The following is a 15510-nucleotide window of genomic DNA, read 5'->3' on the forward strand; positions in this document are numbered from 1 at the left end:
GTGGTCCCCCAGAAGTATCGCCGCAAGCTCCTGTCCCTGGCCCATGACATCCCCCTCGCAGGGCACCAGGGAATCCGGCGCACCCGGCAGAGGTTGCTACAGAACTTTTACTGGCCCGGGGTCTTTACCACGGTCCGGCAGCATTGCCGATCCTGTGACCCCCGTCAGAGGGTGGGGAAGGCCCGGGACAAGGGGAAAGCGGCTTTGAGACCTTTGCCCATCATAGAGGAGCCTTTCCAGAAGGTGGCCATGGACATCGTGGGGCCTCTCAGCAGGACGACCCGGTCGGGGAAGAAATACATTCTGGGGGTGGTAGATTTTGCCACCCGCTACCCCGAGGCAGTGCCCTTAGCTTCCATTGAAGCAGACACCGTGGCCGATGCGCTCCTGACCATTTTCAGCCGAGTGGGGTTCCCCAAGGAAGTCTTGACAGACCAAGGCTCCAACTTCATGTCGGCCCTGCTCCGGTGCTTGTGGGAGAAATGTGGGGTCCGGCACGACTGGGCCTCAGCGTATCACCCCCAGTCCGATGGGCTGGTGGAGAGGTTTAACGGGACGCTAAAGATGATGCTGAAAACCTTTATGAACCAGCACCCACAGGATTGGGACAAGTACTTACCTCACCTGCTGTTTGCGTACAGGGAGGTGCCCCAGGAGTCTACCGGATTTTCGCCTTTCGAACTGTTATATGGCAGGAGGGTGAGGGGCCCCCTGGACCTGATGAGAGACGAGTGGGAGGGGAAGGCCACTCCCGATGGAGAGTCAGTGGTGGAGTATGTCCTGATCTTCCGAGAGAGACTGGCTGAACTCATGGGCCTGGCCAGGGAGAATCTGGCCAGAGCCCAGAGGAAGCAGAAGGTCTGGTATGACCGCACGGCACAGGCCCGGGCCTACGCCACCGGGGATCAGGTGATGGTTCTCATCCCAGTGAGAAAGAACAAACTACAGGCCGCCTGGGAGGGCCCTTTCAAGGTCGTCAAGCAGCTCAATGAGGTAAACTATGTGGTGGAGCTGTCGAACCGGGCGCACCACCGCCGGGTGTACCATGTGAATATGATGAAGCCATATTATGCCAGGGGGAATGTGGTGTTGGCCGTGTGTGGACAGTGGGAAGAGCAGGGAGATGACCCTTTAGTAGATCTATTCCCTGGGACCAGAGCTGGTTCCCCCCTGGAAACAATTCCCCTCTCGGATCAGCTAACCCCTGCCCAGCAAGCTGAGGTCAGGGAGGTGCTGCATCCGTACCGACAGCTGTTTTCCAACCAGCCTGGACGCACTAATCTGACTGTCCACCGGGTGCAGACAGGGTCGCACCCTCCGATAAGATGCTCCCCCTTCCGAGTCACAGGGAAAACTGCTCAGGACCTGGAAAGAGAGGTCCGGGACATGCTGGCTTTGGGGGTGATCCAGCCATCGGCCAGCCCTTGGGCCTCGCCAGTGGTGCTGGTCCCCAAAAAGGACGGGTCAGTCCGGTTCTGTGTGGACTATCGGAAGCTCAATGCCATCACTGTATCTGATGCCTACCCCATGCCCAGGCCGGACGAGCTCCTAGACAAGCTGGGAGGAGCTCGGTACCTTACCACCATGGACCTTACAAAGGGCTACTGGCAAGTGCCGCTGGATGCAGATGCCCGACTGAAATCGGCCTTTATCACCCCTCTGGGGCTCTATGAGTTCCTGACCCTGCCTTTCGGCCTCAAGGGAGCGCCGGCCACCTTCCAGCGCCTAGTGGACCAGCTCCTGAGGGGGATGGAGAGTTTTGCTGTGGCGTATATTGATGACATCTGTGTCTTTAGCCAGACCTGGGAGGACCACATGTCCCAGGTTAGACAAGTGCTGGACCGACTCCAGGGGGCTGGGCTGACTGTAAAAGCGGAGAAGTGCAAGGTGGGGATGGCGGAAGTATCTTACCTGGGCCATCGGGTGGGGAGCGGCCGCCTAAAGCCGGAACCAGCCAAGGTGGAGGTGATCAGAGACTGGCCCGCTCCCCACACCAAAAAGCAGGTCCAAGTCTTTATTGGGATGGCAGGATACTACCGAAGATTTGTGCCCCACTTTAGCGCCATCGCCACCCCCATCACGGAGCTATGCAAGAAGGGGAAGCCAGACAAGGTGGTCTGGACCGAGCAGTGCCAGGTGGCTTTCCGGGCGCTGAAGAAGGCTCTGGTCAGTGGCCCAGTTCTGGCAAACCCAGACTTTGACAAGCCCTTTGTGGTGTTCACCGACGCCTCAGACACGGGACTGGGGGCGGTGTTAATGCAGGAGGATGAAAAGGGGGAGAGACACCCCATCGTGTACCTGAGCAAGAAGTTGCTACCCCGGGAGCAACACTACGCGGCCATCGAGAAGGAGTGCCTGGCCATGGTGTGGGCCCTCAAGAAACTAGAGCCCTATCTCTTCGGGCGACACTTCACCGTCTACACCAACCACTCTCCCCTGACCTGGCTGCACCAGATGAAAGGAGCCAACGCCAAGCTCCTGAGATGGAGCCTGCTCCTGCAGGATTACGACATGGTCGTGGTCCACGTGAAGGGAAGTGCCAACCTGATAGCGGATGCGCTGTCCCGGAGAGGGGGCCCCGAACTTCCCCAGGTCACTGGTCAGCGTGACCCCGCTCAGTTCAGTCTCGAAGGGGGGAGAGATGTGACGATGTGACGCAGCAGGGAGGGGGGAGCCAGGACTCCTGAGTTCCATCCCTGGCTCGGGGGGGGGGGGGTGTAGTGGTTAGAGTGGGCGGCTGGGAGCCAGGACTCCTGGGGCCTGAGAACAATGGAAAATCTTGTCCCTCCCGCCCCACTGAGAAAAATGGAAGCTGAGTTCTTTGACCAGTGGCCTTGTATGGCCCCCCCTCAAAGAGAGGGGGTCTCTGTGGGACGCTGGCTCCAGGTGGGTGTGGGGGGGACCCTGCTGTGTGTGAGGGCTGGCATCATGCTGGCTTTGAGCCACCCCGGGCCCAGGGGTGGCTCTGTGTCTCCGCTCTCCCCATGGCCTCTGGGCCAGGCTGTGAGCGTGCTGGGCAGCCCCGATCCCGGACTGGTGTCACTTCCAGCTGTCACTCGCTGGCAGAGGGAACCCACTCCTCGGGGGCGGGTGGGGATGGCGCGTTCTGCGCTCTGCCGGAGGGGCCCGTCCCGCACCAGACGCCGCGGAACGAGGCTCTCGGTCAGGCTGGCTCAGAGCCGCAACTCCCGGGGGCTCGGCCCGGGGGAGGCAACAGGATTTGGCGTCGTCCTGGTGAGCTGACTGGAGCCCCCATGTGCGAAAGCCTGGGGTGCTGTAAGGGGCTGATGGAGAATCTGCGCCGGCTCTAGGTGAGCGACTCTGTTGGCTCATTCCCCTCCTGGCCAAACACTCTGCCCTGCTCTGCTGGCCGCCGAGGGCTCTGCTCTCAGGAATCCCCTCCCCGGGCCGGTGCCCCCCACCGCTTCGTGTGGCTGATCGGAGCGGCTCCAACTCCACCAGGCTCTGTCAGGCCGCCCTTTGCTGCCCCCAGGTCACGGCTGTCGCCCTTTGCCAACCCCTTCCCGGCGTGTCCCCGTCTGTGAGCTGCAGAGCCCAGCCCGGGACGCAGCGCCCAGAGATGGTCGCACCAGGCTCTCCCCAGCTGGGGACTTGGCTCTGTAGGGCAGCTGCAGGACATCTCTGTTCCCTGGTGCCCTTGGCACAGTGGGCAGGCCCTGCACCCAGGGTGGGCACCACAGGCTGGTCTCTCTGAGGCCTGTCCAAGGCTACAGCTCTCGCTGCTGGAACCAACCAGGTGTGAGCACAAAATCTGCCGGGGCCTCTCCCTGCCCTGCGAGAGCCTGGAGCCCTCGGAGACCCGGTGGCGGCCGCCCCAGGGATTCGCCGTCCCAGGGTTTGTTACCAGCCCAGGATGTGTCGGAAGCTGCCCATCTGGCTGGTCCTCCAACGTTGCCTCCTGCTGCAAGGGTCAGGTACCATGAGGGGGCTGATTTCAGGGGATCCTGAGGGGGAGGTGGGTGGTGTGGGGAGAGCAGGCCAGGGATGGGGAGTGGGGGAGGTTCCCGGGGAGGGGGGCAGCCTGGGGAACATGCCATGTGAGAAGGGGAGGGGTGCTCCTGGCAGCAGGGGGAGGGATGGGAGGTTGGGGAGAGACCCTGGCAGCAGAGTTGGGGGAACTGGGGAAGGGCAGGGTCAGGGAAGGTCTCCAGCAGCAGGGAGCCTGGGAAGGGGGGAGGGTTCCCAGCAGTGGGGGTCCAGAGATTGCGGGAGGGTCGCAGCCTCTCCTGCTCCGCTCTATGTCTCTCTCCTCCCGGCCAAGAGGTCTGGGTGTACCAGCCACCAGAGCTGAGGGCCTCACCGGGGGGCTCCATGCTCCTGAACTGCACCTTCTCCGCCACCCCAAAGGCCTCCAAGCTGGCGGTGACCTGGGTGCGGAGAGCACCTGGCGGCAGTGGGGAGGTGCAGATCTACCCCCCATCCAGCCAGGTGACTGAGCTGCACGGCCGCATTGCCCTGGACTCGGGTCGCTTTCGGCACCAGCGGGACGCGTCCCTGCGCCTGGCCAACCTCACCCGGCACGACGCCGGGCTCTACCGCTGCTTCATCTGGACCTCGGCCACCAGCAGCCACGCCGGCAACGGGACCGAACTCAGCATCCTGGGGGAGGGGCCAGGTACCCCCCCATCCATGTGACCCCTGGGGGACAGGGGAGCCGGGACATGGAGGGAAGGGGGAAGGGCAGGGAGAGCAGGGGGAGGATGGAGGGAAGGAGAAAGGGGAGAGGGAGCATGGAGGAAAGGAGGGGGAGGAACAAAGGAGGGGAATGGATGATGGGGGACCTCTAGCAGCCCATTGTTGCCTCCTCTGCAGGAACCCACACATGCTCCCTTCTGTTCCCTCTCCAGGATCCGGGGTGCGGCACTGGGCAGCCTGTGGCCCCCTGGGTGTCGTGGCAGCCATCCTGCTGATCCTGCATGCCAGGGTGTGCCGGGAGTGACAGAGCCTGTGGCACCGTCAGAGGGACGTGAGGTCTGGGTCCCAGGGACAGGATGTGGCTGGGGACCCGTGCTCACGGTGAACCCTTGGGCTGGCAGGGAAGGACGGAGCCCCCTGACCCCTTTGATGGCTGGTCGGCCGCAGGGCACCATCCCCTCCGCTCTGGGGCCCTCTTGTCCTCAGGGTCCCCTGCCTTGTCCCCGTGCAGAGTTGGCTGGGGGACGGAGAGCAGTGGCTGTGGAGGGAACCCCCAGACAGTCCGCCGGCAGCCTGTGCCCTGGAAAGGAGAGGGGGCACCCGAAGCTCCCAGCTCTGCGGCTGTGAGATGAAGGGCCCGGGACGCGCGGTGGCTCTTTGGGAGCCCAGGGAGCCCAGCAGCTCTCGCTCCCCCAGACGGGCACCACCTGAGCCATATTGAGCAGACAGTGCACAGGATCCACAGGGCGATGCCAGCCCTGGCGCAGCGATCCAGCCCCACCGAATGGTGCAGGGCCTGCAGCCAGCAGCTCTCGCCCCCACAAACCCCAGCCCCAGAGTGCAGCCTGGCCGCCCCACGTGGTCTGCAGCCTGCGGCTGAGCCTCTCTCTGCCGGGGGAACTGAAACAGCAGCCGCCTCTGTAGGAATCGCTGCTCTGACCAGGCCCAGCTCAGGGCTGAAGTCGCTGCTGAGGGTGGCTGCAGAGGGCTGCTCTGCCCCTGCAGCCGGGGGACACAGCACGCCACAGCCGCAGCTCCCGCACTAGGGGGCGGACGGGGACTCTTTGTACCCTGGGCAGGGCTGGATTTCCAGTGAGGCCCAGGAGGCACGGGCCTAGGGGCGCGGGCGAACGTTGCCACGTCTGTGCTTTGCTAGCCCAGCTGGGCCGTATTCCGCCGTCCGTTGCTGGGGGGTGTGACGAAGTGGGACTGTTCTTAATGTTTCCTCTGAATAGTGTGGGGTGCCTCAGTTTCCCCTAGGCAGTTCTTAAGTCTCTAGGGGGTGGGGTAAGGGTGTATGATCGTTGCAGAGCCCTAGAGGGCAGGTGTGTGCAGGAGTCTGGACACAGAGAATGGCCAACACCCGGTTTCCTGGCAATTGATGGCCTGGGCCCTTCCCCCCTGCAAGGTGAGAGCTAAAGGGTTGGAGAACAAAGGAATCAGGTGACCTCCTGGCCCGGGAAAGGAACAAAGCCCAGAGGAGGGGGGCCTGGAGGGAGTTTCAGTTGGGGGCTGGCTGGGACAAGGAGTGAAGGGCAGACGTGGTTGTCTGGCTCACTGCCCCCCAAAATGGACCCAGCTGAGGGGTCCTGTTCTCCGCACCTGCAAGCTCTGTTTTAGACCATGTTCCTGTCATCTAATAAACCTCTGTTTTACTGGCTGGCTGAGAGTCATGTGTGACTGCGAAGTTGGGGTGTAGGACCCCCTGGCTTCCCCAGGAGCCCTGCCTGAGCGGACTCGCTGTGGGAAGCGTACGGAGGGGCAGGGGATGCTGAATGCTCCAAGGTCAGACCCAGGAAGGTGGAAGCCTTGTGAGCTTTGTGTCCTGAAGACAGGCTGCTCACAGAAAGGAGACTTCCCCAGAGTCCTGACTGGCTTCATGGGGAGCAGTTCCAGAGCATCGCCCAGGGACTCCGTGACAACTGGTGGCAGCAGTGGGATGTACTGCACCCTGTGGATTGGGCTTCATGCAGTAAGTGACTGGTGAGCAGTAAAACGAAGGGGGATTGATGGGGACCAGGCGTGCTGAAGATTCAGAGAGAGACGGTTTCAGGGGGCGGTTAACTCCTGGAAGTGTGTGACCAGAGAGAAGGACTTTTGCAGTAACAGGGTCCCCCGGGGGATTGCAGCGAGCGGTCCCAGGGGCGGAGGAGTCTGCAGCTCGACCCTGGCAAAGAGGGGGTGACCTCGAGAAGGGCTGGCACACTAGGGGTTCTCCCTGGAAACCGTGGGGAGCTGAGAGCACACAGGCCTGTGAGTCCACAACAATTTGGGATGGTCTGTCATCGTCTCCTTAAGTTTCCACGATATGCATCTGAGGAAGTGAGCTGTAGCTCACGAAAGCTTATGCTCTAATAAATTGGTTAGTCTCTAAGGTGCCACAAGTACTCCGTCTCCTTAAGAAGGACATTGTAACCCTGTGCAGAAAGAGAGGGTTGAGCATTGGAAAGTTCACCAAAGCACAGTTCATCGTGCAGCTGGAGGAGGATGACCGCTCTAAGGAACAGATTCCTGACCCCAACTGGGGCTATAGCAGGATCTGGGAGCAGCTGGAGTGGGAACCAGGCATCGCCAAGACTCCTGTCCCCGACCAGACGGGGGTCTTCACGATCGGGTTCCCCATCGGGGGATCGAGACGGACGGGATTGGAGCTGAGTCCGAGGGAGCAAGAGGACCGTGGGAGACAGCGAGAGCCCGAGAAAGAGCTGCAGAAGCAGCAGCAGCATGAACTGGCGGTGGTGGGGCGGAGAGGCCTAGAGGACCCCCCAGGGGTGAGTGGGGATAGACCCCGGGGGGCCAGTTCCGCAGGGAACCTTGAGACTAAATTGCTGCCCCTGGTTAAGGAGGGGGGGATGTGGATGCCCACCTCACTGCCTTTGAGCAGGCTGGAGATTTGAACCAGGGGGACCCTGCGGAAAAGCCCCGGTGTCTAGCTCCCTTGCTGGGTCCCAAGGCCATAGACTCCGTCAGCCAGATGGGTGGGGAGGTGGACAGGCTCCCACTCCTGATCCCAACCTATATGTCTGTGTGGAGTTTCCTGGGGCCAGGCCCCTCGGACCCACAGTGGGAACGGGAGGGGATGGTCAATGGGGAGACATTCCTGGGGTGGCGAGATCCTGGGACAGAGAGAACTGGTGTCAGGCCCCGGGTGGTGCAGCCTCAGAGGCTGAGGGGCTGGGTGAGCTGGGTGAGGGTCCCAGGGACGAAGCCCCTCGCCCTGTCTATGGCCCAGGTCCCTGTGCAGACCCAGGAGGGGTGGGGCTGGCTGGCCATTGGGGTTCTCCAGGACACCAGCTGCGTGACCCTGTTGTGGGGGGACTGTGTCTCTTTGGGACAGGATCCAGGCCTTACTCCTGTAACTGCCAAGGGTTTGAATTTGAATCCAGGGAACCAATCGGGGGAGAGGGAAATGGTCAGTGAAAATGCAGATGATCTGGCTGGCAAGGGGGAGGAGCGGCTAGGCTCAGGCTACCTGCCTGCCTGTAACCGGACCCCTGGGGCTGGGTGGGACAGAGAGATGCTCCCTGCCCCATTGCACACTGGAGAAGGGGCTCAGGCTGGCTCTGATGCCGTGAGGAAAGCAGCAAGCTCCCCGCCTGCCCCCACTGGGACAGCAAGGGCAGCGCTGAGCAAGGGGGGAGCTGAGACCCCAGCTGAGTGGGGGGAGACACAGGCAGGGCAGGGGATCTGTGGGGAGTGGCAAGGTGCTTGGTAAGGAAAGTCTGGATGAGCCTAGGCAGCCTTGTGAGCTGATGGCTGTGTCTAGTCAGCAGTGGGGGAAGGCGAGGAGAGTGGAAGATGAGTGTCCCTGGACCTTACCAGTTAGCTGGGTGGAGAATTGGGACAGTGAAGGAAACGTGCCTGTGTCTGTCAGGGGTATTGACTTGCCTGTGGAGGGAGCTACCCTGATCTCCAAGCAGTTGTCTGTGACCAGCCTTGTGTGCTGGGACCAGGGGAATGAGATCCCAAGCTGTGTGTCTGGGAAAGGAGAAAGTGTGTCTGGCTCTTCTTTGTCTGTGGAGCAGACAGAAGGGGCCTTTCAGCCTGTGACGGTTGAGGGTCGTGCAGTTGTCTCAGAGCTGGTTCTGGATTCAGTTAAAGCCCAGGAAGGGAAGGGTCCTAAGTTTGGGTCTGCTCAGGAGAATGGCCCTGTAACTAGGTCGCATCCAGTTAGTGTCTATGTAAAATCCCAGAGACCAGACAATTCTGGTGCTTGTATTTTGCCTGTTGCTAGTGTGTTGTTGGAAAGGGTGGAGCAACTCTGTCTAATCAGGGTGAGATCCTAGCCAGGGCACAAGGAGAGCATGAAGGTGTGTGATGGTGTTACCTACTGAGGGTGTGGAAACCTGTAGCAAGAAGGAAAAGATTCCTGAACTTGTGTGTGGCAAAGGGAAGGAGAATGCTTCTGACCTTTTATCTAGGAAGTCTGTCAGTTTGCCTGGAAGGGGATTGTGTAGGAATCCGCTGGATGGGCCAGAGGTGATTCTGGATGTAAGGGAGACCCAGAAAGAGTCTTTTGTTGCTCAGGAAAGTGTTCCTCTAGAGTAAGCCCTAGGTAAAGAGGGTAAGAGCAGAATTTCTGTGAGGGGTGAATTGTTGCATAGAAAAGCCCTAGGGAAAGGAATCCTCGTGGAGTCTTTGGAAGCAGTTTACAGCAACTGAAGGGTGTGAAAAGGATTTAATCAAGAAAGTTTCAGTTCCTAGCAGTCAGAAATTTTCTGTTGTGAAGGGATCCACTGACTGTCCTGTTGAAAGACCCAGTGTGGAGAGCTTTGAGAAGGTCTCAGATGAAGTGAAAGCTGTTAAGAAAGTTAAACAGTCCTATAACCAAGTGGCTGTGTTTGGCCAGCTTGTTGGGGAGAAGACCCAATCCCAGTTTGACCCCCTGGGGTTTTGGGGTGGCCAAAGGGCAGGCCGCATAAACCTTCCCACATGCGGCCTGCGAGTGCTATCGACCACCCCTGACCTAAGGGAGGGCGTGAAACTGGAAGGGCCTGGTGTAACTGCTACCAAGGAATGGGGGAGATGCTCGGGCATCCATGGGAACGTTGGTGGCTTCGAACTTCCCCAGGTCACCAGCTAAAGTGACCCCGCTCAGTTCGATCTCGAAGGGGGGAGAGATGTGACGAAGTGGGACTGTTCTTAATGTTTCCTCTGAATAGTGTGGGGGTGCCTCAGTTTCCCCTAGGCAGTTCTTAAGTATCTAGGGGGTGGGGTAAGGGTGTATGATCATTGCAGAGCCCTAGAGGGCATGTGTGTGCAGGAGTCTGGACACAGAGAATGGCCGACACCCTGTTTCCTGGCCACTGATGGCCTGGGCCCTTCCCCCCCTGCAAGGTGAGAGCTAAAGGGTTGGAGAACAAAGGAATCCGGTGACCTCCTGGCCCAGGACAGGGACAAAGCCCAGAGGAGGAGGGGCTGGGGGGAGTTTCAGTTTGGGGCTGGCTGGGACATGGAGTGAAGGGCAGACGTGGTTGTCTGGCTCACTGCCCCCCAAAATGGACCCAGCTGAGGGGTCCTGTTCTCTGCACCTGCAAGCTCTGTTTTAGACCATGTTCCTGTCATCTAATAAACCTTCTGTTTTACTGGCTGGCTGAGAGTCACGTCTGACTGCGAAGTTGGGGTGCAGGACCCTCTGGCTTCCCCAGGAGCCCTGTCTGAGTGGACTCGCTGGGGGAAGCGCATGGAGGGGCAGAGGAGGCTGAATGCTCCAAGGTCAGACCCAGGAAGGTGGAAGCCGTGTGAGCTGTGTGTCCTGAAGACAGGCTGCTCACAGAAAGGAGACTGCCCCAGCGTCCTGACTGGCTTCATGGGGAGCAGTTCCAGAGCATCGCCCGGGGACCGCATGACAGGGGGACCAAAACTGGATGCAATACTCCAGATGTGGCCTCACCAGTGCCACATAGAAGGGAATAATCACTTCCCTTGATCTGCTGGCAATGCTCCTTCTAATGCAGCCCGATATGCCATTGGCCTTCTTGGCAATGAGGGCACCCTGCTGACTCATATCCAGCTTCTCGTCCACTGTAACCCCAGGTCCTTTTCTGCAGAACTGCTGCCTAGCCAGTAAGTCCCCGGCCTGTAGCAGTGCATGGGATTCTTTCTTCCTAAGGGCAGGACTCTGCACTTGTCCTTGTTGAACCTCATCAGATTTCTTTTGGCCCAATCCTCCAATTTGTCTAGGTCCCTCTGGACCCTATCCCTACCCCCCAGCGTATCTAACTCTCCCTGCAACTTAGTGTCATCTGTGAACTTGCTGAGGGTGCAATCCATCCCATCATACAGCTCATTGATGAAGATACTGAAAAAAAACAGCCCCAGGACTGACCCCTGGGGCACTCCGCTTGATACCAGCTGCCAACTAGACATGGAGCCGTTGATCACTATGTGATGAAGTGGGAATGTTCTGAATGTTTTCTCTGAATACTGTGTGGACCTTACTTTCCCTGGGTACTGCACCAATACTTCGGTGGTGGGAATTGGGTGTGTGATTTTGCTGAGGCCCTCAGGGCAGGTGAGACTGCCCAGCTATTTGCAGCTGTGTAACCTGAGACCCCGGAGTGGGGTGTGACCAGGTGACACCTTTGTCCTGGGAAAGGAGCCAAAGGTCAGAGGAGGGGCTGGAGGGAGTTTCAGTTTAGAGCTGGCTGGGGACGTGGAGGGAGGCCCAGGCTGGGATCTGGGCTCCCTACCCCCCAAGATGGATCTGACTGAGGGGTCCTGTTCTCTGTACCTACAAGCTCTGTGTTAGACCATGTTCCTGTCGTCTAATAAACCTCCTGTTTTACTGGCTGGCTGAGAGTCCTGTCTGACTGCGGAGTTGTGGGGCAGGACCCTCTGGCTTCCCCAGAACCCCGCCTGGGCGGACTCGCTGGGGGAAGCACCCGGAGGGGCAGAGGAGGCTGAATGCTCCGAGGTCAGACCCAGGAAGGGGGAAGCTGGGTGAGCTGTGTGTCCTGCAGACAGGCTGCTCATAGAAAGGAGACTTCCCCAGAGTCCTGCCTGGCTTCACTGGAAACAGTTCCAGAGCATCGCCCAGGGACTCTGTGACAAGCCCCCACCCAGTAATTCAGGAAAACCAAACCCCACCCCTGGGTGCCTCTATGAGGGAATATTTTCCCACTCGCAAGCACTGAGAGTGTCTAACAAACCCTCATTACAAGGGAGAGGGAACTCACCATTCATTTGGTAAAACACCACAACAAGGAGTCCAAAGCCTGCAAACCCTATGCAAACACCCACCCCACAGATTGCTGGGTGGTGCCCTTTGCAAGGCGGGAAACTGAGGGAATGTTAAATATAAAGGGTGAATGTCCCTGTAACTTGCTGCTCCCCCTTTCTCTCCATGACACCCCACTCATGGTTTGTTGTCCAAGAGCAGCAACATCCCAGAGTCCAGGGTGGGATTGCTTCTAACCCGGGGGGCTGGTTGGGTGAATCCTCCACCTCTGCCCCCTGTTCTGAGGTTCCTTCCCCTAGCCCAGCGCTTAGGGTTCAGTTGCAGGGATCGGCAGATGCCAACTACAGCGGGGAAGAACCACGACTCCCATCACATCAGTTCTAGCTTCCAAAAGGGAGCAAACAGGTCAAACCCTTCAAATCCTGCTAATCTGATCCAACTCCCCAAAGTCTTTCCTTTCCATTCGGCATAATTCTCTCCCGCTCACAGATTGGGTCCTGCCAGGGTGCCCCCTGTCCCCTTAGGAGACATTACGCACAGCTCTGCTGCCCTGTGCTCACAGTCAGCCTGACAACACTTCAGTGCCCCACAGCCCAGACTAAACTGAAGAGTAACCCACAGCAGCCCGAACGGGTCACTGTGGCAGAGTAGGGGCGTCTGTGGAAATACGGCCTGATCCGGGGTCTCGTGTCCCAGTTCATCGCCAGCTGGCAGAGCAGAGCTGGCTCAGACCCTGCGTCCACACACAGGCCTGTATGTCACTGAGCGCATCGCAGGGTCTCCAGCCGTTCTAAGGAGAGTGAACCAGACATGCAGAGCAGAGTAACTCTTCAGGAAGGGGGTTCACCTGCAGGGGATCCTGCTTGGGCTAAAACCCCAGCCCCATTCTCACTGCTGTCTGCCCCCAGCCCGGCCGTAGGTGTCCGAGATCCAGGTGTTACCGGAGTGGGAGCCCCGGGAGGAGGTGCCGTTTGCCGTCCAGATCCAGAACTTTTACCCCAGGGGGATTCACGAGATCCAGTGGCGCTGTGATGGGAAAGCCTGGGAAAAGTGTGAACCAACCGACTGCAGCCAGAACCCGGATCTCACGTTCAGCGCTACCAGCATCTGGAGAATCCCTAGTGACCAAATCACCCGTCCGGAATTTACAGTCACCGTGTCCGTTCAGCAAACCCCTCAAAGCCCCCCGATCGAGAGAGAGATCAGAGCCGGGGACACAGGTGAGGGGGGCCTCTTGGGGTTGGACGGGGAATGAGCAGGAATCGCTGCCCCCACAGGGTCCCTGAGGCATGAATGAGGTTTGGGAGCTAATATTCCTCGTCCCCCTTTCCAGCTGGAGACGCCGATGGGTCGGGGTGTAACAGAGTCACACCCGGGGGTGATTTTATGGGGTAACAGCCCCACAGAGGGGTCAGATCTCTCCCGCCTGAAGGGAGGGGGAAGCAGCCCTCACCAGGCCCCATCTCCCCCTTGCGGGGCCTGTAACTGTCTCTGGATGTTTCATTCCCCAGGTCTCCTGCGGCCCCCGGAGGTGTCGGAAATCTCCCAACCCGAGTCAGTGACGGCGGGGGAGGAAATCACCCTGAGCTGCCGCATGGTGGGGCATTTCCCTGGGGTGCTGTGTGTGACCTGGCTCAGGAGGAACAGGGGGGCTGGGGCGGCTGTTCGTATACTGAACTCGGCCGAGTACAGAATCGAGCCCGGAGCTCCCCACACACAGGACGGGAAAAGCTTCCAGCAGGAGACGAGACTCCGCTTCACCCCCTCGGTGCAGAGAGACCAGGGGGCAGAGTACGTCTGCCGGGTGGGACACGTCATCCTACGGACCCCAGTGGAGAGACGCAGCAGGGAGCTGCAGGTCACAGGTCTGATCTTTCGTCTTGAAAAGCCTGCAACTCGTACAGGATGTTAGGAATTTCCCAACTGGAGCAGGCCAGGGCCCCTCTAGCGCAGCACCTTCCCCTTGACAGCGGCCAGGGCAGCTGCCCCAGAGGACAGGACAAACCCCTGCCGTCGGGGGCTACAGCCTAACGCAGGTGGTTACCCCAGCTGGTGGGGACTCAACATGGTGTGTTGCACACACGCACCCCTTGTGAGAGCGCTTCCTGGCTGCACCTTTCCTGGCTGTTGTGTGGGTGACCCACTTCCCTGGGCCCCGTGTGCTTTAAGCCTCCAGAGTCTGACCAGAGTCCAGCCACAGCCCAGGGCTTGGGCTCTCTTTGCCTACTTGTGGGGTGCAGATCCTCTGCCTTGCACCCCCTCCTGAGAGCTCTGACCCTGTGCTCTCGCTGCCTAGCCCCGGGATCAGTGATGCCCCCCCAAACCCCACTTCCTCCCCCTGTATCTCAAACACACCGTCGCCAGAACTCCCGCTGGGTGGGCGCTCTGGGGTTACAGTTTCCCTCTTAAGCAGCATAACAGGGCGGCTTGCCTTGGGCTGGGGGGGAAGCTCTCCAGGCAGGGAGCCTGGCAGAGACCCTGGCCAAGAAGCAGGGCAGAGTCTGACAGACACACCCTTGGGGAGGAGGGGGCTGGGCCCAGCTGAGAGGGGTATAAAGACTGTAGGAGTTTGTGCTTTGTTTTTCAAATACTTTGGGCTGCTGGGGGAGAGACTGACCTGGGGTTGGGGCTGAGGGGCCTGGAAGACTAAATAAATGGGATCCCTTGTGGGGTTTGTTTGAACTTCTATTTGAACTTGGTGAGTTCTTAAAGGGGCCCCGAACAGGGGGAAACTGAGGCAGGAGATGCAGCGTGACTCCTGGCCACGCGGGGACACCCAGGAGACAGCTGTCCCCACTCCAAGGGACAAGCGATAGTGAAAGCCAGGGCACACAGATTTGCACACTCCATATTTAGCAGCGTGAGAAACACAGATCTAGACCAAAGCAATAAACCATACATGTGTTTCCCTGCCTCAGTTTCCTCACCACTCTGGAGCATTCCTTGGGCTGGAGTCAGAGTCCTCTGGGGGCACATGGGATGGTTTTTCTTCTGAATCCTGGAGTCTTCTCTAGCCCCACAAGCCGTCTCTGGCCCTAGCTGGTCTATGCCCATCCTCTTTCCTGCTCAAAGCTGCCTCTTCCTGTCCCAGTGAGTCTCCTGAGTTTTTACATCCCATCAAAAACCCCTGGTTCCTTTGTTTTCCTGCTGGTGATTTCCCACTCTCTCCACTTCCCCAGCCCCCTGAAGAGAGGTAGGATGAAAGTGGCTCTTCTAGGCTTGAGCGTACCTTAGTGAAGGGCTGGAAGGACTGACGCAGACCAGAGCCCTTGGGGAGGTGGGGAGGAGGGGTGATGCCTGGTAAGTTGATTAGCCCGTGTGTAGATACTTTGGTTGTTTTAATGTGTTTTCTCTCGAATGCTTTTACCTCCAGAATAAAGGGGCCGGCGTAGAAGGGCTGGGTGGTACCTGGCCTGCACCGGTTACCGTCTCTGAGGAGAAAAGCAAAGCAGAGCCGCTGGTGGCCAGGCGGTCCGACTCTCCTGGGGAGCTCACGGCGTAGGCAGGGTGCTGGGCAGTCTGGAAATACGCCGGTCAGGAGGGAGAGCCATGCAGATCCCCACCCAAGAGAGGTGACGGCTGAGAGCGGGTGCTGTTGCTGGACCACGATGGGGGACACAGGTGAACTGGGACGTACATGGTGGCTGGGCAGCCCACCTGGAGAAAAGTATAAA

At 59.4% G+C, this 15510-nt stretch overlaps 1 protein-coding gene across 1 annotated transcript; it reads left to right on the forward strand.

Moving 5' to 3' along the window:
- The first annotated feature begins 12646 nt into the window (after nt 1-12646).
- LOC140912211 (uncharacterized) lies at nt 12647-15237 on the forward strand. Its single transcript, XM_073346340.2, has 4 exons — nt 12647-12658; nt 12756-13056; nt 13348-13701; nt 15210-15237. The coding sequence occupies exons 1-4, from the start codon at nt 12647-12649 to the stop codon at nt 15212-15214; spliced, it is 672 nt and encodes a 223-aa protein (XP_073202441.2). The 3' UTR covers nt 15215-15237.
- The last annotated feature ends 273 nt before the right edge of the window (nt 15238-15510 follow it).

The sequence above is a fragment of the Lepidochelys kempii genome, chromosome 6 (genome assembly GCF_965140285.1).
Source record: "Lepidochelys kempii isolate rLepKem1 chromosome 6, rLepKem1.hap1, whole genome shotgun sequence".
Classification (NCBI taxonomy): domain Eukaryota; kingdom Metazoa; phylum Chordata; order Testudines; family Cheloniidae; genus Lepidochelys; species Lepidochelys kempii.

Coding starts and splice junctions, on each gene's coding strand:
- LOC140912211 (XM_073346340.2), top strand. Junction 13,057..13,347: donor GATCAGAGCCGGGGACACAG/GTGAGGGGGGCC, acceptor TTCATTCCCCAG/GTCTCCTGCGGCCCCCGGAG.